This window comes from Sorex fumeus, unplaced genomic scaffold, assembly GCF_029834395.1.
Source record: "Sorex fumeus unplaced genomic scaffold, SorFum_2.1 ptg000024l, whole genome shotgun sequence".
NCBI classification, from domain to species: domain Eukaryota; kingdom Metazoa; phylum Chordata; class Mammalia; order Eulipotyphla; family Soricidae; genus Sorex; species Sorex fumeus.
In genome coordinates, this window is record NW_026606081.1 from 42,627,711 (window position 1) to 42,643,546 (window position 15,836).

General features: G+C 42.1%; 1 protein-coding gene across 1 annotated transcript; it reads right to left on the reverse strand.

Moving 5' to 3' along the window:
* SPATA4 (spermatogenesis associated 4) lies at window positions 1-12,066 on the reverse strand. The gene is made up of 6 exons (XM_056113887.1): window positions 11,804-12,066; window positions 10,860-10,989; window positions 10,211-10,329; window positions 9,881-10,101; window positions 2,350-2,466; window positions 1-38 (listed from the first exon to the last, which is right to left on the reverse strand). Exons 1-6 carry the CDS (start codon window positions 12,064-12,066, stop codon window positions 1-3), a joined length of 888 nt encoding a protein of 295 aa, XP_055969862.1.
* Window positions 12,067-15,836: the final 3,770 nt, after the last annotated feature.

The following is a 15,836-nucleotide window of genomic DNA, read 5'->3' on the forward strand; positions in this document are numbered from 1 at the left end:
TCATAGTAAATTCTGCAGGTATGTATAGTCACCAATCGCTGGAATATATAAATAACAGCAGTGTGTGATTATTTCACCTTTACAGTGCCATCAGTGTGATATGTCAGAGCCACATAGAGTATCTGGCAAGAGACTTAATACTGGTTAGTCATAAATACCTGATTGATTATATTGAAATTTTAAACAAGTATTATAGTAGTCAAAATGAAGAATCTGAATACCACCCACATCCAAATGTTATGAGCAGTGCTCATAAATACCTAGGGCTTATTCTGGTGCAGCTGGTATTGAATATGACTCAACTATTTTTAGATATTGCTTCAGAAAGCAGCTGAAGCAACAGTGCCATGATGTTGATAGTGCTTAAATGTGGCCAGTACACGGAATTCATAATTCAGACACTGGAATTCTCGTGCTGAGTGAGGTTTCCAAGGTGGCAACAGGCTTTTGGTCTCTCAGTATCAGAGGAGGAGCCGCTAGCTACAGATCTATACCCCCTGCCCATTAGTTTGCTAGCAACCATATTTCAGTAGATAAAACTAACTTTTTTAAAAGCAGGAGATAGTTCAGCGATGAAGACCTAGGAGGCAGCAGTTCAGTTCCCAGGACTGCCCACCAACTCCTGCCTTCCAGCATCACTGGCGCAGTCCCAGAGTTCTCCAGAATTTCTGGGGAGGGACCTGGGTAATCCAGTGACACTGCGCTACTCCTGCATTTTACTAAAGCTGGAACACCACTTTGCTCCACAAAGTTCTACGAAACAAAAGCAACCATAGACAAGGCTGCAGCACTGTAGCACTGTTCTCCTGTTGTTCATCAATTTGTTTGAGCGGGCACCAGTAACATCTCACAACAAATTGTGAGACTTTTTACTTTTTTTTGGCGTAATCAAATATGGAACGGGTAGCTTGCCAGGCTTTGCCGTGTGGGCGAGATACTCTCAGTAGCTTGCCGGGCAACCTTGTTTATGAACACGGAAGTTTGAATTTCAAACATACATCAGGAAGTAACTGGGTTTTTTTTTTTTTTTTGCGGGGGGGGGGGGGCATGCCCAGCTGTGCTCGGGCTTACTCCTGGCTCTGTGCTCATGGATCACTCCTGTCAGGGCTTAGGGGACCGTATCTTGTGGTGCCAAGAGTTGATTCGGGTTAGTCATGCACAAGGCAAACATCCCTGTATTATCTCTTTATCCTCAATAGCATTTTTCTTCTATTTTTCCAATAACTGGGAAATTTCAACTCCAGTAACTTGCAAGCTGTACAAGATCAAACCAGGCAGCAGGCTGACTTTAGTCTGTGGCTGTAATTTGGTTTATGAACATTTCAACTGACAGGGTTTAAAACAATGGGCTTCTGGTCATAGAGATGACAGAAACTCTAGTTCCACAAATACTTGTACTGCCCTGGTACTGCTTCATCATTCACTGCTAAAGTAAAGTAAAGTAAAGTAAAGTAAAGTAAAGTAAAGGCCCTCCCGTTGATCATCGATTTGCTCGAGCGGGCCCAGTAACGTCTCCATTGGAGACTTTGTTGTTACTGTGTCTGGCATATTGAATACTCCGGTTGGAGCGATAGCACAGCGGGTAGGGCGTTCGCCTTCCAAGCGGCCAACATGGCCGACCCGAGTTCGATTCCTCCACCCCTCTCGGAGAGCCCGGCAAGCTACCGAGAGTATTTGATATGCCAAACACAGTAACACTGCTAAAGAATGAGATTAATAAGAGGGGATGAAGCACGAGGACTGCCAGTAAGGTGCTTGCCTTGCATACAGTCAGTCAGGTTCATTCTCCAACATCCCATATGATGCCTGAGCATAACCCCTGAGCACAGCTGGGTGTGACCCAAAAACAAAAAGAAAAGGAGAAAGAGGATGAGGAGGGGAAGGAAGGAAGGAAGGAAGGAAGGAAGGAAGGAAGGAAGGAAGGAAGGAAGGAAGGAAGGAAGGGAGGGAGGGAGGGAGGGAAGGTGGGAGGGAGGGAGGGAGGGAGGGAGGGAGGGGAGGAGGAAGAGGAGAGAAGAAGGAGGAGGAGGAGGAGGAGAGGGAGGAGAGGGAGGAGAGGGAAAGAGGAGGAGGAGGAGAGCCTGTGTTAATCTCTGTAAACTTCCCTTGTCTCAGACAGACTAACCTAGTTTGGAGAAATTCAAATCCACCCATTTATTTCTAGCAGCGCCCTTGCTTGCAGGCAGTCTGCCACCCCTTTGCCCTCTCAGAAACAGCCTACCAAAGTAACATAGTTTCAGACTCAATGCCAAGGCTAGCACTTCAACTTCATTTTTTTAATCAAAATAGCAATAATACCCCTCTCCCAGTATTTATTCTGCAAAAAGCTAACAACAAAATAAAGCTTACAGAAAACAGAAGAGCTGTTTTTCTTTGAAGGCACTGGTTTCAGTTTGCATCTAGAACCTTTGGTAGAAAGATGATCAAACGCAAGCTTTCCCACTGTTGGCTTGACCTCAAACCTTTCTGAAAATATTAACCAAAGAACCATTGCTTTAAAATTCACTCTGTAAGAAGACACCCAAATTGTAAAATACAGTTAGTTACTTGAACATCTGTTCTATCATTTTTCCGGAAGCAGTGTAAATACGTAGGTCAAGAACCATTTGCCAGGACCAGAGTGATAGTATAGGAGGTAGCGCGTTTGCCTTGCACGTGGCCAACCCGGGTTCGATCCCCACCATCCTATATGGTCCCCCAAGCACCGCCAGAAGTAATTCCTGAGTGCAGAACCAGGGGTAACCCCTGAGCATTGCTGGGTGTGACCCAAAAGGAAAAAAATAACCCTTTCGTCTACATTATTCACAGTATCCTTCACGTACGAAGAAATGGTTGTAAAAGATTATTTTTTTTTAGGCAGTGTCTTCATGCTCCTACTGGATTATCAATATTTAGATTAGATATCTTACATAACACACATACATAGAAGTGAACAAATCACATTTACAATTTGATGAATATTTTAATATTATAGCTTGACGAATATGTGAATATGCCCAGGATATGAGCACCCAGACCAATCGTATTAGACCCAAGCCCTCCTACAGAGTACCCTCAGAAATTAACATCACTGAAAATGAATTTTACCTATTCCTATAATTCAGAAAAATAAAATTATAAATTATTTATTTCATGCAGCAAACATTTAACACTATCAAAACAGTAGCTTTAGGGTAATGGTTCCAATGTCACGCTGTGCAAGCAAGAGGCCTGGTTCAATCCCTGGAACTGCATGGTCCCCCAGCCTTTCCAGGCACGAACCTGAGCAGAGAGACCCTAAGCAACAGTAGGTGTGGCCAAGTATAGTGACTTAGTTCTACTGTCCATCGTATTTTTTTTTAATAATGTAGGAGTACTGCTATTTATTCAGCCATTGATAACAAGCAATACAAAACAAATTGTCTAGCATTACCTTTTCATCAAGTTTGAGTGGTGGTGAGACTGGTGTTGAAATATCAAATATAACCAAAGTAGAGAGAGAGGGTATGGGGAAAACTGTCTCCCTGTATTTCTTAATGAATACTGTAAACTGCCACCCTTAGGCCTCTACTACCCTGGGCTCCAAGATCCCTCTGCAAGTTCCCCTTCACTGAAGCCCGAAAAAGTAACCGTGACTTCTCCTCATCTGTCTTGCTGTTTATGCTGGTGTAACTCTGGCCAGTCATATCCCCTTCGCTGTAGATATCACAATTTCTTAACACTTACAGTCCTAGAAAGCAAAATTGATTATAATAGAATATACTGTTCAAGAATCTGAAGAGTTAGGGGCAGATTTGTGACTAAAGTAAAATTGTGTTGGGGGGACAGAAACAAAGATGGACTTGGATTATTTTTCACTTGAACAATTTTGTTTTCATAAGCTTCATTAGGTAAAGGCCCTCCCGTTGATCGTCGATTTGCTCGAGCGGGCCCAGTAACGTCTCCATTGGAGACTTTGTTGTTACTGTGTCTGGCATATCCAATACTCTTGGTAGCTTGCCGGGCTCTCCGAGAGGGGCGGAGGAATCGAACTCGGGTCGGCCATGTTGGCCGCTTGTAAGGCGAACACCCTTGCACACAGCCTTGCACACAGCCAACATGGCCAACCCAAGTTCGATTCCTCCGCCCCTCTCAGAGAGCCCGGCAAGCTGCCGAGAGTATCTCGCCCGCATGGCAGAGCCTGGCAAGCTCCCCCTGACATATTCAATATGCCAAACACAGTAACAACAAGTCTCACGATGGAGATGTTACTGGGCCTGCTGGAGCAAATCGATGAAGCTTCATTAGAACCAATGAAGAGGAATGGTAATTGTGAGAGAAATGTAAACAAGTATTAGATATTATATACTTGTTTCTATTTTTTATACTTATTTTTAATAATTATTTAAAACAAAATGTGGTGTTAAAAATGGTTTGATAAAATGCATGCCAGGCAACAAAGGATGTGAGCGAGGCAGGGATCTGCCAGGAAATGAAGCATCATAGTTTTCTATCCACCCAATTTCCTGCTTCATTCAGTTTCCATTACTATAGCTCTATATTGCAGAAAGTAAGATATTCCCACCTTTTTTCTTTTTTAAAATTACTTTGGCTCTCCTGCAATTACCTATGAAATTGGGATATTTTTGTTTTCTATATTTATAAAGACTACCACTGGAATTCCACTAAAAAACATTATACTGATTCTGTAGGCACTATAGGAAGCATAGATATTTTAACAATATTACTTGCTTTTCTCTATGAACACAGATTATATTTCCACTTCTTTAATATCCTGCATCCATACTTTATCATCTACACTGTGAGGAATATTCACAATACATAAGGAATTCCTGCAACTCAATAGAACCAAAAAGCATTATTAAAGATGAGCCACTCCTGGGAATATATCCCAGAGAGGCAAAAATGTATAGTCGAAGTGACATCTGCACTTGTTTGTTCATTGCAGCACTCTTTACAATAGCCAGAAACTGGAAGAAACCTGAATGCCCAAGAACAGATGACTGGTTAAAGAAACTTTGGTACATCTACACAATGGAGTACTATGTAGCTCTTAGAAAAGATGAAGTCATGAAATTTACATACAAGTAGTACAATATGGAAAGTATCATGCTAAGCGAAATGAGTCAGAAAGAGAGGGATAGACATAGAAAGATTGCATTCATCTGGGGGATATAAAGTAACAAAGTATGAGATTAATACCCAAGAACAGCTGAGATCAGCACCAGGATGATTACTCCATAACTTAGAGGCCAGCCGGGTATCCTAGAGGAAAGGGCAGTTCAGATAGAGAAGGGAGCACCAAATAAAGGATGTTTGGAGGATCCTCCCAGGAGGGGAGATGCATGTCGAAAGTAGACTATGGACTGAACATGTTTGCCACTCAATGCCTCTTTTGCAGACCACAACACCCAAAAGGAGAGAGAGAACACAGGGGATTGCCCTGCCACAGAGGCAGGGGGGGATGGGGGGATGGGGGTGGGAGGGATATTATCCATGGTGGTGAAAAACGGGCACTGGTGGAGGGATGGGTATCTGATCATTGTATAATTGAAACCCAAGCACAAAAAATTGTAAATCTACAACTGTAAAAAAAAAATTAAATTAAAAAAAAAAAGATGAGCCAAGGGGGATCGGGATAAAGCCCAAGTGGTAGATAATGGACTTACCATGCCCAAGTGTGATCCCAGACACACAGCACCATTGGAACTGAGCACCATCAGGCTACCCCTCCAAAATAAGTACCAAAAAGAACCTGAGCAAAGAAACTGAACAGGTCTTTCTCAAAAGAAACAGTCTACAGAGGAGATGGGAAGATGGTGTGGCGGGTGAAGCTCTTGCTTTGGGTGCAACTGAAGCAGATCTAACCCCTGGTCCCCCATATGATCCCCCACACCTCACTCATAGTCATTCCTGAATGTAGCCAAGATTAAGTCTTGAGAGCCACTGGGTATGACCCTAAAAAACAAAAAATGAGAAGCAAAAAAGAAAAGGAGTGGAGGCATACAAAAAAGATACTCAGCACAGTAAACAGGCATAACAAAAGATACTCAGCACAGCAATCATGATTACCAATCAGGACAATGCAAGGAAAAATCACATGAAATACTATCACACATCTGATAGTTTCACTATTACCAGATCAAAATGAGGAAGAAATGAGTTTATGTTTCTGAAATGAGAACACCGTAAACTACTGTTGGAAATGTTACTTGGTGCAAATTTTATGAAAAATATGTGGAATTAAAAATTAAATTCAAAATGTAAATGCCCTATATACAAAAGTTCCACATATGGGTATATGCCAAAAGAAATAAAATTAGCATCTCAAAGATGCCCTGTACTCCCATATTCTTTGCTGTATTATTCACAATAGCCCAGTTAGTGAAACAACCTAAATGTCTAAAATTATATATGTGATGGTTCACAAATCACAAATCACAAATCATCCTGTTAATCGTCGATTGCCTCGAGCAGGCCCCAGTAACGTCTCCTTCATCCAAGCGCTGAGATTTTTTAAAAAGTGCCATAGTCAAGGCTCTTTCAGGGTTAGGAGAATGAGACCCATCATTGTTACTGGTATTTGGCATATTGGGTATGCCACAGGGAGTTTGCCAGACTCTGCCGTGTGGGCAGGCTACATTCGGTAGCCTGCCAGTTTGTCCAAAGTGCATGCAAGGCAAGTGCTAAACACGTGTAATGTCACCTACTCACAGGTTCCAGGAATAAGGCTGTGAAGAATAGAGTAGGGGCCATTCTTCAAAGAAAACTCAAACTTTAAACTTGAGAAACATATGTGAATGAAATGAAAAAGAACATAAATAGTAGCATAGACAAATACGTGTGCATGTGCATAGGAGAGAGAGAGAGAGTGTGTGTCAGTATGTGTAGAGGGGATTGAACCCAGAGTCTTACACATTTCCCCCACTGTTGATCCATCTCCTACCTCCTCAACACTTTTTATTTAAATGAAGGGTATTATCAGTAACGTCAGCAAACAGTGTTTCCTGGAAAAGCATGGACAATATATTTGTGGCTCATGCATGAGTGTATCAAGGTATTGGTCATCTCCATTTCTACAACTCTAAGAATACACAAACAACCATGGCATTCATCCTCTGAAACTGTTCACTGAATAGATGGGCAGATAATGTGTTCTACAGAAAATGTACATGCTGAACAAAACAGACAGTTGAATATGAAACACTGCAAAACACCAAAAGCCTGAACTCTTCTCTACTTACAAGTTCATGAGGACGGCCACGGCAGAAAATAAATCAAAGAAAAGCAACAAGATGACAGGAGATGGAAGAATAAAGAGAGGGAGGTCAAAACACAAAATAATGCCTCTCATAACTCTGTAGAGGAGTTTAAAAGAGAGAGAAGAGAATAAAAATGAGAGAGGGAAAAATGTCTCTTTCCTTCAGAAAACAAGGTTCAGAAGAGAGATAAAGCCTAGTGACCTACATCTCTGTCATTCTGGAATGCTTGGGGCTGATGGCAACTAAGTTTCTGGAATCCAGGGAGAAAGAGTTCAAGACATGAGTGTCCTGAATACAACAGCAAAGCAAAAAGATAAAAATTTAAGGGGGCGCTACACACAACCTCAAATATATGAACATCTAATCTTTAATAAGGGAGCAAGAAATGTGAAGTGGGGCAAGGAAAGCCTCTTTAACAAATGGTGCTGGCATAACTGGAAAACCACATGCAAAAAAAAATGGGCTTAGACCTCGACTTGACACCATACACAAAAGTCAGATCAAAATGGATTAAAGACCTCAACATCAGACCAGAATCCATAAGGTATACTGAAGACAAGGTCAGTGAAACCCTCCACAATATTGAGGCTAATGGTATCTTCAAACAGAGATAAACAAATGGGACTATATTAAACCAAGAAGCATTTCTGAGAAAATGCTCTACATCACTAATCATCAGGGAGATGCAGATCAAAACAACAATGAGACATCAATCATCTCACACCACAGAGACTGATCAACATCCAAAAGAACAAAAGCAACCAGTGTTGGCACGGATGAGCAGAAAAAGGGACTCTCGTTCACTGCTGGTGGGAATGCTGACTGGTTCAGCCCTTTTGGAAAACAGTATAGATGATTCTCGAAAAATTAGAAATTGAGCTCCCATTTGACCTAGCAATACCACTCCTGGGAATATATCCCAGAGAGGCAAAAATGTATAGTTGAAATGACATCTGCACTTCTATGTTCATTGCTACACTGTTCTCAATAGCCAAAATCTGGAAAAAACCCAAGTACCCAAGAACAGAAGACTGGTTAAAGAAACTTTGGTACCTCTACATAATGGAATACTATGCAGCTATTAGAAATGATGAAGTCATGAAATTTGCAAACTAGTGGTTCTACATGGAAAGTATCACGCTAAGTGAAATGTGTCAGAAAGAGAGAGACAGACATAGAAAGACTGTACTCATCTGAGGAATATAAAGTAACAGAATGGGAGATGAACATTTAAGAATAGTTGAGATAAGTACCAGGAGGTCTGCTCCACGGCTTAGAAGCTGGTAGCACATGCTGAGGGAAAAGGCAGCTCAGATAGAGAAGGGAACACCAAGTAAAGGGTGTTTGGAGGACTTGCTCAGGATGTGAGATGCGTGCTGAAAGTAGACTATAGACCGAACACGATGACCACTCAATACCTCTATTGCAAACCACAACACACTAAAGTAAAGAGAGAGCAAAAGGGAAGGCCATGCCACAGAAGTGGGGTGAGGTTGGGGTGGGGGGAGGGCAACTGGGTTCATTGGTGGTGGAGAATGGGCAGTGGTGGAGGGATGGGTACTTGATCATTGTATAACTGAAACCCAAGCACAAAAGTTTGTAAGTCTACAACTGTACTTCATGGTGCTTAACTAATAATAAATAAATAAATAAAATTTTAAAGGGGCGGGGAGAAGTCCCTTCTATGTCTTCCATCTGCACATGTAAGTTGTAGGCCTTGAGACTGATTTTAGCAACACCACTGGGAAACTGTCGTGTGTTGTCCCAATTTGACTTGCCACCTAAATCCAACAAGCCTATTCTGGAAAGGATAACACTAACCATAACCTTGGATTTAGTCAACCAAAGTGCTTCTAAAAGGTCTTTCTGAAATAGTTAGATCCCGATGAACTCTTCAACCCTCACCTCCATTTTACTTCATTGAATTGATAAACATATTGAACACATTTTTGTTGTTTTTGCGGCCCTACCGACCACAATGTTGCATGGAAGAATGACAATATAATATATTCACCTATGCTTTTACCAAAGGGATTGGTGCCTGAAACCCAATCATGAATACCTTTGTGACTAAACTGTTCTTTTTTTTCTTTTCTTTTCTTTTTTTTTTTTTGCTTTTGGATCACACTCAGTGATGCACAGGGGTCACTCCTGGCTCTGTATTCAGGAATTATCCCTGGTGTTGCTCAGAGGACCATATGGGATTCTGGGAATCGAACCTGGGTCTGCCGCATGCAAGGAAAATACCCTACCCCTACCCGCTGTGCTATTGCTCCAGCCCAGCAATTTTTTTTTAAGAAGAAATTAAAGTAAAGCAAATAGGGCACTTGCCTTGCATGCAATGGTCCTAGGTTTGATACCCGACACTTGATATGGTACCTGAGCCTGCCAGGAGTGACTATTGAACACAGAGTCAGAGGTAAGCCCTGAGCCCAGCCAAGTGTGTCCTCAAAACAAAACAAAAACTAAAGAAAAGACAAACCACTCCAGTGAAAATAAATTATTCAAGGTTTTTGTTTTTTCTTTTTAAAACTGAGAAACAGAAAACAAGATTGGGCAGGCTTTTCTTTCATCTAGGTCCTGGAATAACCTCATGATATCTGCAAGAACCCAGTTGGCTAGTTCTAAGAAAAACTTACCTGGGTACATGTCTCTGCTTATTTTTCTTTGCAACATATGTAAGAGGAGGAGGAACTCTGCTCTCCGTTTATGACTGAGGGTGTTGGGATTACTTATCAATTCTGTTAACTTGATATTATCTTTAATAGACTTTGAAGCCGTGGACCTGGACACCGGAGGCAGACTCATCTGGTAAGTAAAGTCCGTGAAATTCACAAGGTCACTCTCCACGCTCTTACTCCTGGAAATGAAAAACAAAATACTGTTGACAGACTTATTTTAGTGAGATTAGTTTCATCCCCAAAAGTGTCATATTCAATGAGATTAATAAAAAATGTCAAATAACTCACTCTCGATGAGTCAACAAGGTATACAATTCCTCAATCAGTATTTCGGGCACTCCAGATTTACAGTGAATTGTTCCATGAATTAGTTCTTTAGGTAATTTTAGATATCTTTTGGCCAGGAACTTGATTAGTAGAAAGAAAATATTTTCATTATATCCTAAGAGAAATCTATACTATTAATTCACTTTCATCTCCCTTCTATTTCCTTCAACTAATTTTGTTTTGTTTTAGGTTTAGGGGCCACACCCTCCTGTGCTCAGCACTTACTCCTGGCTCTGTGCTCGGGGATCACTCCTGGTAGTGCTCTGTAGATCATATGTGGTTCAGGCATCGAACCCGGGTCAGCTGCATGCAAAGCCAGCACCCTATCTGCTATACTATCTCTCTGCCTCTCAGCCAATATTCTAGTGTTTAAACTGTTAATTTTTAAAAGGTATTCTTCAGCATGAAAAATATCTGTTACCTCTCAGCAACTTCATAATGCGTATACTCAATTTTTATTCATAACAAATTTTAATCATCAGCTTTTCTGTACAATGAAATGGGCTGCCTACATAATTCTCAAGCACAATCATACAGATATTATATATAGCTATCCAAGATTTAATGAGTGCACCTTTTGCAATACTTAAATGTCAGATTGTTAATTTACCTTCTCCAACTGTCCCCAGTTACTTAACTTCACTTTCAAAGAAGTTCCATTTTCAAAGGTTGACAAGTGAAGATCCCAAGGGAAATATATACTGAGTATTTCTGCAACCAGGTAGCCATTTGAAAAATCCCTGATCCACAGCGATGAGAAAATGAAACAAAATTAAACAGTCTGCATCATTTCTAGTTTATTCAGACCATTCTAATATTCTAATATGGATTGCAAAGAAGTTACAAAATTTCTTCTTGACTGGGTCATGGCTCTAAGGAGAATGGGCAATGAAAGAGCTCTTGGATTAAGATTAGATAGATTAAGATTAGATTCAACTCCACAGACTTTGGTGTTCTTTCTCTAAATCTAAATTCTTTGTCTTGAATCTGCATTGGAACAAGCTCTCCAAAAGGCTCTTAGACACATGGACAGCTTCTGGCCCGTCTTTGTCTAAGAATATTAGTAAAGCAGAGGCTTTGCCTGCAAACAGCTCGTTACCATATTGCTTTTGGACTTGAGTTTGCATGCCCAGGGCAAAGATGAAGTGCATCTCTGTGCAGCAACTGCTCGCCCTCAAGCTGCATGCCATGTCAAACCAAGACAAAGGCGTCCTTAGTGACTACTGATGTCCGAGCTCTCTGAAGAGCCGTCCTTGACTGTTTTAACGTTTTTGGAGTCACCAAAGCACTGGAGAAATAAATGAATGAAATTCTCTAGTCTTTCCCCCACTCACCCCCACACACACTTTAGGGAGCCGACAGAGTGGATCATTGCGAGGGTCTCCGGTAATAGGGGATCCCCTGGTTACCCCAGCGGGGCTCAAGCATTTGCACAGCTGCACCCAGCTATGCCAGGGGACTATGTAGCGCCGAGCACTCGCTCCGACCCCAGCCCACACCAAGAGTGTGTGCAGTTCTGCTGCCTAAGAGGAGGGGCCCTCCGGGCTGCAGCACCTGTTGACGTTCTTGGGGAAGAAGCTGAGGTTCAGGCTCTGCAGCCAACGCAGAATGCACCGAGACAGGCGCGAGTTCTTGGGGGCGTGCGGGTAAACGACATGTTTAGGCCTCACGTAGACGCGAGCTGAAGACTCTGGTGACACCGATCGCGAAAGGGGTAAGGCTGGTGCCGCCGCCCCCGCCGACCCCGCCTCCCCCGCCTCTGCCGCCGCCGCCTCCAGCGGGGTCAAACCGGTCTTCCTTTGGTCGGCGGCCGCCATTTCTAGATTGCTACGGCAACGGCCAAGGCGGCAGGGCGGGGCCTCGGAGGATGGGGCGGGGCTTCAAGGAGAGGGCGTGGCTTCACAGGACGAGGCGGTGCCACAGAGGCAGTTGGAAGGATGGGGCGGGGCCTCGGGTGGTGGGGCGGGGCTTCAAAGGAGGGGGCGGGGTTTCACAGGACCGGGCGGCTCTTCAAACGCTTCAAAGGACAAAGGACGGGGCGGCGCCACACCGGCTCCTCAAAAGATGGGGCGGGGTCTCAAAAGATGGGGCGGGGCCTCGGGGAAGGAGGCGGGCCCTGATCTGAGTCAGCAGGGCCGAAGCCGCGCCCTGGAGGACTTCGGATTTGAAGCTGAGGTCCTCCAGGTTTTGAAGCTTGGTAGGTAGTCCAAGCGTGGCCCATTAACACTTGCATCTAGTTTTCTAATCCTTGGGCTGTGAAGCTTGGTAGATAATCCAATTGTGGCCCATTAACCCTTGCATCTAGGTGTCTAATCCTTGGGCTGTGAAGCTTTGTAGGTGGTCCAAGCATTAATCCTTGCATCTAGTTGTCTAATCCTTGGGCGGAGTTTTCTATCTAAGATCTAGTTGGCAAAACCCTGAACCAATTTAACAGCTCCCCTTTGCCCTTTCTTAGAACTTGATGTCTAAGTTTTTTGGGATCTGTCCAGTAGAAAATCTATTTTTCAGTATAGGAGTTTGAAGAGGCACCCAAAGGTGAGGAACGTTTTTAGAGTGGAAAACAGAAAGAATAGGGGTCCGTTTGCAGAATGTCAATGGAAAATCCCTTTCGTTCCTTCTTAGAGCTTGCTATCTAAAGATTTTTCGGTTCTGCCCAGCAGAAAATCTATTCTTCAGTACAGGAATTTGAAAAGGCACCCAAAGGTGAGGAACGTTTTTAGAGTGGAAAACAAAAATGATAGGGTTTCGCTTGCAGAATGCCAATAGAAAACGATGTCCAAAATTGAAATGAACGTTTAATGTTAAGAGCGCATTTCCTTAGTGATTATATTGGGATTCATGAAGATTACATAATAATGGAGAATAATTTGGTACATTTTCATGCTTCATCAAGATGACCTAGTACGTATGGTTTATTGATGCTTTACACAAGACTTTGCATCTCTTGTATGTATCCAGATGCTGATTTAGTTGTGTGGGGTTTATTGGTCAACAATAATGGAAAAAATGATTGCAAAGCAGGCATAAACAGTTACAAATAAAGTATGTAGATAGCAAATCATTAAAATCTGTAAAAATAAAACTGGAAAAATCAATATGGCAAGTAGAGACATGTTACTATGCAAGATAGTATAATTTAATACTTATTAACAAAGTACACTCATGTGAATGCTTACGGTGGAAGAGAAAATAAAAATTAAAGCCAAGTAAATGTTCTTTCTCAATGGAGTTTTCATGAATGATTGATTTATTCAATAAACTTTTTTTAGAATCATACTGCACTCTAGACCTTAGTTCACTCCCTAGTCTAAGAGCCACTAACTACATACAGCTACTGAGCATGAAATTAGAACAAATTTAAATAAAATAAACTGAGTGACCCCAGTTACATTTCATATGCTCAACAGCCAAGTGAGGCAAGTCACTAATAGTATTGTACAACACTATTGTACAATACAGCATTCTTCCAATATCACAAAAAATTCTATTGAATAACTGTGCATTAGATTTTTTTTTAATTTTATTGAATCACCATGAGATAGTTATAAGCTTTCATGTTTGGGTTACAATCACACAATGACCAAACAACCATCCCTCCACCAGTGCACATTACCCACCACCAATATCCCCAGTATACCCCCCTTTCCCACCCTCCCCCTACCTCCATGGAAGACATGATTCCCCATAATCTCTCTCTACTTTTGGACATTATGGTTTGCAATACAGATATTGAGAAGTTATCATGTTTGGTCTTTTTTCCACCTTCTGCACACATCTCCCATCCCGACCAATTCCTGCAGCCATCTTTTTCTTAGAGATCCCTTCTCTATTCCAGCTACCTTCTCCCTTTGCTCACGAGGCAGGCTTTACTACTCTCCATGTCTATCTATATTTATACAAAGTTCATGACTTCATCTCTCTTGACAGCTGCATAGTATTCCATTATGTAGATGTACCAAAGTTTCTTTTTTTTTTAATTTATTTTTTATTAGTGAAACACCATGAGGTACAGATGTAGATTTACAAATTTTTGTGCTTGGATTTCGGTCATACCATGATCAAATACCCATCCCTCCACCAGTGCCCATTTTCCACCACCATGAATAATATCCCTCCCCCCACACATCCCCCCCTGCCACGGTGGCAGGGCATTCCCTTTTGTTCTCTCTCTCCTTTTGGGTGTTGTGATCAGGAAAAGAGGCATTGAGTGGCAAACATGTTCAGTCCAGTCTACTTTCAACCTGCATCTCCCCTCCTGGGAGGATCCTCCAAACACCCTCCATTTGGTGCTCCCTTCTCTATCTGAACTGTCCTTTCCCCTAGAATACCCGGCTGGCCTCTAAACTATGGAGTAATCCTCCTGGTGTTTATCTCAGCTATTCTTGGGTATTAATCTCATATTTTGTTATTTTATATCCCCCAGATGAATGCAATCTTTCTATGTCTATCCCTCTCTTACTGACTCATTTCGCTTAGCATGATACTTTCCATATTGTACCACTTGTATGTAAATTTCATGACTTCATCTTTTCTAAGAGCTACATAGTACTCCATTGTGTAGATGTACCAAAGTTTCTTTAACCAGTCATCTGTTCTTGGGCATTCAGGTTTCTTCCAGTTTCTGGCTACTGTAAAGAGTGCTGCAATGAACAAACAAGTGCAGATGTCACTTCAGCTACACATTTTTGCCTCTCTGGGATATATTCCCAGGAGTGGTATCGCTGGGTCAAATGGGATCTCAATTTCTAATGTTTTGAGGAACGTCCATACTGTTTTCCAAAAGGGTTGAACCAGTCGGCATTCCCACCAACAGTGAAGGAGTGTCCCTTTCTCGCCACATCCGCGCCGGCACCGGTTGCTTTTGTTCTTTTGAATGTGGGCCAGTCTCTGAGGTGTCAGATGGTATCTCACTGTGGTTTTGATCTGCATCTCCCTGATGATTAATGATGTAGAGCATTTTCTCATGTGCTTTTTTGCCATTCGGATTTCTTCTTTGAGAAAGTTTCTGTTCATTTCATTGCCCCATTTTTGGATGGGGTTGGATGTTTTCTTCTTGTGGAGTTCAACCAGTATTTTGTATATCCTTGATATCAACCCCTTGTCAGATGTGTATTCGGCGAATATTCTTTCCCATTCTGTAGACTGTCTTTGTATTTTGGTCACTGTTTCTTTGGAGGTGCAGAAGCTTATTAGTTTAAGATAGTCCCATTTATCTATCTCTGTTTTCACTTGCTCGGCCAGTGGCATGGCATCTTTGAAAATACCATTAGCCTCAATGTCATGGAGGGTTTTGCCAACTTTGTCTTCAATGTACCTTATGGTTTCTGGTCTGATGTTGAGGTCTTTAATCCATTTTGATCTTACCTTTGTACATGGTGTTAGGCAGAGTTCTGAGCCCATTTTTTTGCATTTAGCCGTTCCAGTGATGCCAGCACAATTTGTTAAAGAGGCTTTCCTTACTCCACTTCACATTTCTTGCACCTTTATCAAAGATTAGATGATCATATGATTGAGGGGAGATGTCAGTGTATTCAACTCTGTTCCATTGGTCTGCAGTTCTACCTTTGTTCCAGTACCATGCTGTTTT